The 9,140-nt window shown below is 57.1% G+C and overlaps 1 protein-coding gene across 3 annotated transcripts in view; it reads right to left on the bottom strand.

Annotated features, from left to right (window-relative positions):
• The window catches only part of SZRD1 (SUZ RNA binding domain containing 1), a 13,606-nt gene that overhangs the window by 2,521 nt on the left and 1,945 nt on the right, over positions 1–9,140 (bottom strand). The window contains exons 2-4 of one of the 3 annotated variants that reach the window (XM_027909326.1): positions 1,216–1,265; positions 921–998; positions 67–321 (exon numbers count right to left, since the gene is read on the bottom strand). In XM_027909326.1, the coding sequence (XP_027765127.1) occupies positions 67–321; positions 921–998; positions 1,216–1,265 (383 nt within the window). The remainder of the gene's footprint in view (positions 1–66; positions 322–920; positions 999–1,215; positions 1,266–9,140) is intronic. The other 2 variants (XM_027909327.1, XM_027909329.1) reach the window with 2 other exon arrangements.

Below are 9,140 nucleotides of genomic sequence, written 5' to 3'. Positions count from 1 at the left end.
CCTGCTCTCCCAGGAGCTCATCCCCGAGCTCTGCCAGGCAGGCACTGCCCCGGGGGCCGCTCTCACCTGTCTAGGATGGGTTTGTCCTGCTCCTCCTCGGGGCTGGCGCTGCCCAGGATCCGTTTCCTGGCCTCGGCGTACTCGGCCTCCCTCTGTGCCAGGGATTTCACCGGGAAGGCCGGGCGGCTGGCGCAGTGGGGGCTGCTGAGGACGCCGTTGGTGGTGGGTCTCTTGAGGATGCGGATCTGAGGGGGGGGCCCCGAGGGAAGGCTGTCGTCCTGGATCACGATGGGCACTTTGGGAGGAGATTTGGACTTTCTGCTGTTTAAAACAAAAACAGCAGGTTGGGAGTTGAGGGTTGTTTTTTGGTTTTTTTTCCTGCTCCCGGTGTGAATTCCTGGTGGGCAGATGCCATTCCTGTGATTAATGGCAGCCTGGAGTAATTAAAGAGCTCATTCTATTTGTAACCCTAAACTGGAGCAGCAGATTAGCTGGGAAAGGGATGGAAAATCAGGCCCTGCTGCATTTGACATCATCAAACTCCCCCGAAGGGAACAGACACTGCTTTAGCATTTCCAGTCAAAGACGTTGGTAGAAGCACCTTGATTTCATCCCCTGCAAGGAGTTTTGGGGCTCCTCTCACCAGGAGACCCAGCCTTCCACTCCAGCCCTGCCATTTCACTCCTCACAACCCCTCTCACCATTATTTTTTTGCATGGAATTCCCAGAGAATTAATCCATGACAATCAAAGGGGAAAAAAAATCCAACAAGAGCTGTCAGCAGTGATTACAAACACCCCTGGCAGGAGGCAACAACACCCCTCCCCACCCTCAGCCGAAGGAAGCAGGAAAAGAAAGTCTCCCTGATGCAAGACAAGGCAAGTCCACTCAGGGCCAGGAGTTGGGATTACCTGACTCACCCATTTCTTCCTGGGAGAGGCTTTTTCTTACAAGGCTTCCCCAAAGCTGTAGCTACATCCCGTCTGGAAGACCCGGCTCTGAAATAAAATCACTCTCAGGAAGCTTTTGGCTGCCCTGCCGTGGGTCCCAGGGGCCATGCAGTGGCATGGATAGAGGGATTCCCTACTGCTCAGCTCCACCCCAGCGCTCCCTGCTCAGTCTGAAGCCGTTTTCCCGCTGTTCCCACTCCCCAGGCCTCCAGCTGTCCGAGGGCTCCTCGGGAAAAGCGGGATCTCAGCGACCCCACGGTGTTACCTTTCCTTCTGGGTGATCTTCAGCTTCTTCTCCAACCGTCTGTCTATCTCCTGCAAGAGAGGGACACAGGAATGCAAACATCAGGGATTTAATCCAGGAAAGCCCAACCTCATCCCAGGGGTCGGAGTTTGAGCCTGGCTGAGCACAGATTTAATGTCACTCCTCTGTACCTACACCGGGGGTAGGCAGGGTGTGATTCCATCCCAGGATGACCTGGGAATAAAGAGACAAGGAAAAGCAAAGCCAGCACGGGTATTCCAAGAGAAAAGTAAAGCACCACGTCCATTCTCCTGTAAGCAGGAATACACCTACAGCAGGCCGGGGATCCAGTGGGGCACGGCCTGATGCACTCACTGCTCAGTGTAGGCATTTCAGGGGGCCAAAAAAGCTCTATTTAGGGTAAAAAAATGGGATTACACTGCAAGGTACTCCCAGATCCCAGCAGGAACCCGTGCTAAACCTCCCGGGCAGAGGAGCAGCAGCAGCCACTGGCCAGGCTGATCCACAGGCCTGATTCCAGCAGGGAGCTGAGCCTGGAGCTGGGCTGATCCACAGGCCTGATTCCAGCAGGGAGCTAAGCCCACAGCCATGCAGAGGACTGGCCAGCAGGGCCTCATTCCTGCTCCTGCTGCACCAACCCTTAGTCAGGAGAAGCCCCTGCCCTGCCCCACACGCAGCCAGGGAGCTGCTGGAGTGGATGAGAGCCCGGCTGAGCTGCTCCTGCCCTTCACTGCCGAGTCATCCCCGGTGGAAGGACACATTCCCCACCCGCAGCACCGGGATCTGAGCACCTCTGTCCGAGGCTGGAACCAGTCCACCAAAGGTGTTGGGGTGCTGTAATCCAAGGGATCACACAGAGACACTTGGCTGAAGAGGAGAATAAGGCCAAGTTCCAGCCCTTCTCCAGGTGACCTGCCCCAACCCCGCCGGTATTTTTAGACCCCGTGAAAAGAGGCTCCGAAATAGCTCTTCGTGTTTTATTGAATCACCAGTGAGGAGGCAAAAACGACCTGAGAGTGTCCTAGTTTTGCCAGCTGATAACTGGCAATACTCAAGGAAATTCCAAGCTTTTGGCAGGATGCAGCTGCCCTACTTTGAGGCCTGTTTGCTTCCCCAAAAAGCCACGGGAGCCGTCCCTGCCGGCACAAACGGCGGCGGGCACGGCTGGGCAAAGGGACTGGCCTGCACAGGAATTCCCTGCTCCCTGCCCCAGTGAGCAGGGAATGACCAGGAGTCACCAGGAGATGCCAAACCACAGTGTTTGCTCTGGGGTCACACAGGCCAACAGCCCGTGGGAGCCTCCACCTAGAAAGGAACGAATCATTTGGGGGAGATAAAAGGTGGGTGGGAGGTTGAATTCCCGACCAAACTCTGTCCTGGGAGGCATCAAAACCAGGGAGGAGCTTCATGAGGTGCTGGGCTGGAGCAGGGCACAGCCACAGCCTCCCATGGGGGCAAACACCCACAGCTTCCTTCCTCTCCAGGGGACTGGGAGGAAAACCCCATCCCAGGCAGGGTAAATGTCCATCAGCCACCTCCTGCCCTCCCAGAGAGGAACAGGGAAGCAGGAATCCCGGTGAGGAGGGAGGTGCTGGGGAGCAGCTGGAGGCAAACAAATGGAAGTCAAATCAAGGGGAAGGGGTTGACTCACCCCTGAGCCAGGCAAGGTGACATCCTGCTGCACAAGAGCCTTGGAAGCAGATCTGCAGACTCAGAGAGTCACCCACGCCTGCCAGGGCCTCCTGGGAGCCACGGGCTGGGGGGGGAGCTTCCCAACAACCCTTATTCGATATTCTGGCACGTGGGGGAGAGACAACGACGGCAAAACAGGGTGGAAGGTGGGGAAAACACACCCAAGAGCTTCCCAAGTCGTTCCACTTTGTGCTCAGAGTGGAATCAGCAACTCCAAAGCCAAGGGTGAGTCGGGATCACGGTGCTGAGCCCTGGGCTGGGACTGTGGGCATGGAACTGGGACAAGACACAAGGAGGGCTCTGCTCTGCTCCCTCTTCCCAGCAGAGCAGAGGTGCTCTGAGCATAGTCACGTTTCCACATCCCTGGGGGCTCCTCAGGGTCAGCCCTGCAGGTGGGATTGCAACATCCTGGGACTGCAGAGCGTCACCTGCAGCTCAGCCCCTGGAAAACACGGTGAGTCATGGCCCTGTCCCAGCCAGTCCCAGAGCACAAACCACCCCAACCACCCTGGGCAGCTCCTCATACAATCCCACAGAATCCTCTGGGTTGGAAAAGCCCTCCCAGCCCCCTCTGTGTCCCATCCCCACCTTGTCCCCAGCCCAGAGCACTGAGTGCCACGGCCAGGCCTTCCTGGGACACCTCCAGGGCTGGGCACTCCAAACCTCCCTGGGCAGCCCCTGCCAAGGCCTGACCACCCTTTCCAGGGAGAAATTCCTCCTGATGTCCAACCTGAGCCTATCCTTGCACAGCCATGTTCCTGGGCCCACCCTGGGCCGGGACAAGGAGCAAAGTTAGGAGCAGCTCATTACTGAGCTGCTCCTAACTTTGCTCCTTGTCCTGGCCCAGGAACAGGGCAGAGCACCTCCAGCCCTGGAGGCACCACTGGGACCCTCCAGACAAGGAGGACTGGAGCGTGTGCAGGGAAGGCAACGGAGCTGGGAAGGGGCTGGAGCAGCTCAAACATTCCCCAAGTTCCAGCCTCAGCTCTTGGAAGCACCGTGTTCTCTCCTCCACACGTAGAAATCTTGGCAGATTCACAGAAACCCACCATTCCCACACGTCCCACTCCCACCCCACCCCAGACTACTGCGAGTCCTGCACGATCCCCCTCGGAATTCCTGGCGCTGCTGAGGGGATTCCAGCTGCCTCCAGACAGCCACCGAACTTCTGGGCAGAAAAAGCCTCCCTTTGTGTTTAAAGAGGCGGTCAAACAGCAGCTCCTCACCTCACACATCTCTTGACGGGGCACAGGTTGTCTTTCCTATGAACAGCAAGGACAGACCCCCCCCCCTGTTTCTCAGGAAAACCCCCTATTTCTCAGGACACTCTCAGTGTTTATTCCAAGGATTTTTGGAATTGCAGCCTGGAAGGGTTTGAACACCACGTGCAGCCCCAGCCTGAGCATTCTCCCAGCTCGTGACAGGGATCACTGCTCCGAGTTAAAAGCAGGAGCACCTTGGCACGGCTCATTTTTAATTAAAATCAAATCCCTGCTGATGTGATGTCATTCCCTTCCCACTGCTGTGTCACGCTGGGGATAAGGAGATAAAATTAGGAGCTGACTCGGAGGGCAAGTGCCAGAAGCACTACAACAACCCAAAGGCACGAGCTCTCCAGAGGCAGCTGCGTCTGGAATCCGAGGATGTCAGTCCTGGGCAGGTCACGGCGTTCAAAGCCCTCTGATTCATCACCTGGGGAGGCTCCTGCACCTCCCATTCCCAGGCACGCTTATTTATAGCCCCAAAAACTAAGCCTGGCTCCCACCCCCTCCCCAAAGATCCATCAGGAATCTCAGCCCCCCCTATTTTTAGGGCTATTATGTCGGGATGCCAAGCGGGCCCCGAACGAGCAGCCCGAAGGAGACGCTGCTCTCTGACATTTCAGCCGAGGACGTCACGGAAACTGAGCTGTATCCCCATCCCAGCCCCCCTCCCTGCCCTCAGCCCCGGGGAAAGGAGCAAAAGGGACGGATGGAACACCCCTTGGAAGGCAGACATGGATCCCAGAGTGCCACCCTGCCACTCAGATCCCACATTCCCGTGTTCCGGCACCCCAAAGAACCTCCCCAGCAGTAAAGCTGGGAATTTGGGGATGTTCCTGGGGAGCTGCAGATCCATGCTCCATCCCAGGAATGTGTCCTGTGGATCCTACAGAGGTGGGGCTCTATGGTCACAGTCAGGGGGTTCAGGGACATTCCCAGCGCTTTGCAAAGCACAGAGTCAGTCCTTGGTGTGTCCAAAGGAATCCTTGGGAATAACTGCCATGTGTTGGACACACACAGAGCATGATCCTCCCCAGCAAGGACTCTCCAAATAGACTGAATTCCAGCAGCTCCAAGCTCAGGTTTTCACTCAAAGTTCAGTGCCTGACCCCAAGGGAGTGACTGAAGGCAGGAAGCGACTTGGCTTCCCAGAAACCCCTTACCCTGGGGGGTCTTTCCCTCTGTGCCTCCACAACCCCTGTGCAGAAACGCAAAGGAGATCCCTCCCAGACTCCCTGGCTATCTGAGCACATGCAAGCACAGCTCAGGAGAACCATTAACCCCGTTCTGGACTGTGTTTACTGCCCAGCACAACCTTCCACCCCTGCTCATGGAACAACGGGCAGGAGCCAGAGCAGCAGCAGGGAATTGGGGCTGGAGCCATGGCCTCCCACACACACACACGGGGTCCTGTGCTCCCCAAAGCACCACCCCGGCATTTCTGAGGGAATGAACTGCTTACTGTTCCTTCCTTCAGGAAATAAAGACAGGTTTTAGTAGATGAGGTCACCGAAGCTGCTGATGGCACCCAAAACTTGAAATGCTTCACCAAAACCACAGTGAAGCAGGAGCAGATGTGGCCAATCCTCCCATGGCATCACCACCCACCTATTGCTTTGCTTCAAGGATGAATTAATCTATTAATTACTGCAACGTTCCCATTCCCAAGGCTGCTGGGAGTCAGGCTGCTCCAGGAATTAACTCTCCAGGTCACCCTGCCATGCTCAGGCCCTGCCCCAGGAAAGCCTCAGATGTTTTGAAGCTGCTGGTGTTGATGTTTTCCACAGGCAGATCCTGCTGCTCAGCAGCAGACTGGGAAATGAAACCCAGGAGTATTTCTGGGAATGAGCCCGGCAGGCGCCACACGGAATTCCCAGCATGGATGAGCACTCGGGAGGGTGGCAGCAGCTTCTGGGGCAACACCCACACCAACACTCCCTTCTCACTTGTGAGGTACCTGCCAATCATTCCCAACACCCCAAACTCACTTTTCTTCCCCCCAAAACCTGCCTCTGCCAGGACACACCAAGCAGCAGGAATGGAAACTGCCATTTCCCAGTGTCAGGATCGTCTGGATCCATCAGAGCACCCAGAGCAAACTCTCAGCCAAAGTTCTCCCAAGGTCATTTTGGGGTGTGAAGCTGAAACCCATCCTGGGCTGATGCCAGGGGGGTTCTGCCCCTCTGTCCCCTGGGGTGGGACCCCCCTGCAGAGCTGCCTCCAACCCTGGGAACAGCACAGGGAGGACCTGGAGCTGCTGGAGAGAGTCCAGAGGAGGCACCAAGAGATCAGAGGATGGAGCAGCTCTGAGAGGGGGAAAGGCTGGGAGAGCTGGGATTGTTCACATGGAGAAGAGAAGCTCCAGGGAGACCTTGGAGACCCTTCCAGGGCCTAAAGGGGCACCAGGAGAGCTGGAGAGGGATAAAACACGGGGAATGGCTTCCCAAAGAGAGCAGGGATAGATGGGATATTGGGAAGGAATTCCTGGCTGTGAGGGTGGGCAGGCCCTGGCACAGGGTGCCCAGAGAAGCTGTGGCTGCCCCTGGATCCCTGGAAGTGTCCAAGGCCAGGTTGGACAGGGCTTGGAACAAGGTAGGAGGTGTCCCTGCCCATGGCAGGGGTGGCACTGGATGGGCTTTTTAAGGTCCCTTCCAACCCAAACCAGTCTGGGATTCCGTGACCCTCAGAGCCCTGACACCAAACCCCAGTGGTTTTCCCCGTGGACACAATCCCGTGGTTTTCCTCATGGACACGGCCCCTGCACACCAAACCCCGCTGTGTGGCCTCTGAGCACCCCGTGGTTCACAGCCCAGAGGTCACAGTGTCACCCTCTGGAACAGTTCCCCCTGAGTTCGCTGTACTTTGATCCCATTTGGCAACTCCAGGTGCCAGCAGCCCAGTCCCTCAGCTCCAGCGCCCTGGTGCCTGCCCTGTCCCCAGACCCCTGGGGGTGACAGAAATGCCCTGCCAAGCTGCCCCTCTGCAGACTCCCTGGGGTTGTGACACACGAGGGGATCAGTCCCAGCACTTCTCAAACCTGGTTTGGGGTGTCAGCCCAATGTTTGACCTGCAGAGCCATGGAATGTGCTGAGCTGGAAGGGACCCCCAAGGATCCTCCAGCCCAACACCCCAACAGTCCCAATCACCGGGCACAGAGAGGTCAGAGCTGCCCCTTGGGAGGAACCTGAACCATTCTGACCTGAAATCAGTGATCAGTGACCACTCTGCCACACTGCAACTCCAGCTGGCAGAGGAATAACCAAGGAACCCACCTGGAAAGCAGCAGCTCAGGGCTGAGGATTCCCTGAGAGCAGGGATACAGGGCTTGCCCTCCAGTTTGGGAGCCCAGCTTCCCTCCTGGCCTCTAATTATTGCTCTGAACAGGTAAACAGGCCTGAGTGTCTCCAACTGACCTCTCCCTGGTGTGTTCCAGCTGGCCCAGAGCCAGGGGAGCCACACAAGAGCAGAGCCCTGGATCAGGTGCCACCAGTGCTGAGTGACCCCCAATAGTGCTGAGTGACCCCCAATAGTGCTGAGTGACCCCCATCAATCAGTGCTGAGTGATCCCCATCAATCAGTGCTGAGTGACCCCCATCAATCAGTGCTGAGTGACCCCACTGGGCTTGGAAGCCTTTCCATCCCTGCTCCCAGCCTGGACAACTCAGTCCTTACTCACACCCTGCCCTTCCATCTGCCACTCCTGGAGGAGAAAAACCTCCCCATATCACAGGCATTCCAATCAGCGCCCTGTGCCAGTGGGATTTCTGGCACAGGAGACACTGCTGGAGCAGAGGGCACCTGCACTGGGCCATGGTCATTGGGGGGACACATTTCCAAGGAGCTGCTCCGTTTTTGGGGGGAGTTCTGACGGCACAGGACGAAAAGACAAACAGGAGCCACGTTAAAGATGTAAAATCCACCTGAGGATTTGTGTTGCAGCCCCCTGAGTCACCAAACCAAAGCTGTGCCGGGGTTTTTTGGGGGGTTTCCTTCAACTCAGTGGGATTTCTGTGCTGCCTGAGGGGAAGAGCTGCAAGAGATAAACCAGGAGGCTGTTAATGAGGAGGCTGTTAATGAAGAGGCCCAGGAGCTCTGCTCAGCCCAGAGCTGCCTCGTGCTGACACCCCCCCTTTGCAAGGCCTCAAGTACAATTTCTCAGCAGAACACCAAAAACCACACACAGAAAGCCAGCACTGCAGGGCTGATGTGTTTTCTTTCCCAAGAAACCCCCTCTGGATGGAATATTAAGGAATGACATGCTGAGACACAGAAATGTCCAGAATCCCCCCATGGATGTCCCACTGCATCTCCACTGTCCCCTTGTGCTGAAGGGTCTGGTAAATTAAATAACTCTGTGAAGGATCAGAATGTCAGCGTGGTTTGGGTTGGAAGGGACCTTAAAGCTCCTCCAGTTCCACCCCCTGCCATGGGCAGGGACACCTTCCACCAGCTCAGGTTGCTCCAACCTGGCCTTGGACGCTCCCAAGGATGGGGCAGCCACAGCTTCCCTGGGCACCCTGTGCCAGGGCCTGCCCACCCTCACAGGGAAGGATTCCTTCCAATATCTCATCTCCCCTGGCAGTGGGAAGTCATTCCCTTGTCCTGGCACTCTCAGGAGAACAGGATGGGTTTACAGCTGCTCTCCCCCCCTGCAGCCCTCCCAGCTTCCCACAGGTCCCAGCAGCAGCCAAGGGGCTCCTCCTGCCAGGCAGGGGATGAAAACCCCTCTGTGCCCCCAGCAATGCCCGAGGGCAGCCCCTGTGCCAGCCCTGCACACACAGCTCCCTTCCCACACAGCTCCAACTGCTCCACAGGCAGCCAGAGCCCAACAACTGCAGCTGCAGCTGCTCCTCGGGGGAGCTGAGGGAGCTGGGAAGGGGCTGGAGCAGCAGGAGGGGCTGAGGGAGCTGGGGGGGCTCAGCCTGGAGAAAAGGAGGCTCAGGGGGGACCTTCTGGCTCTGCAATCCCTGA

The sequence above is a fragment of the Empidonax traillii genome, unplaced genomic scaffold (genome assembly GCF_003031625.1).
Source record: "Empidonax traillii isolate 1590-97213 ecotype Southwest subspecies unplaced genomic scaffold, ASM303162v1 scaffold2066:size40180, whole genome shotgun sequence".
NCBI lineage: Eukaryota > Metazoa > Chordata > Aves > Passeriformes > Tyrannidae > Empidonax > Empidonax traillii.
The sequence above is the reverse complement of the archived record's forward strand: the minus strand, read 5'-3'. Positions and strand labels throughout refer to the sequence as shown.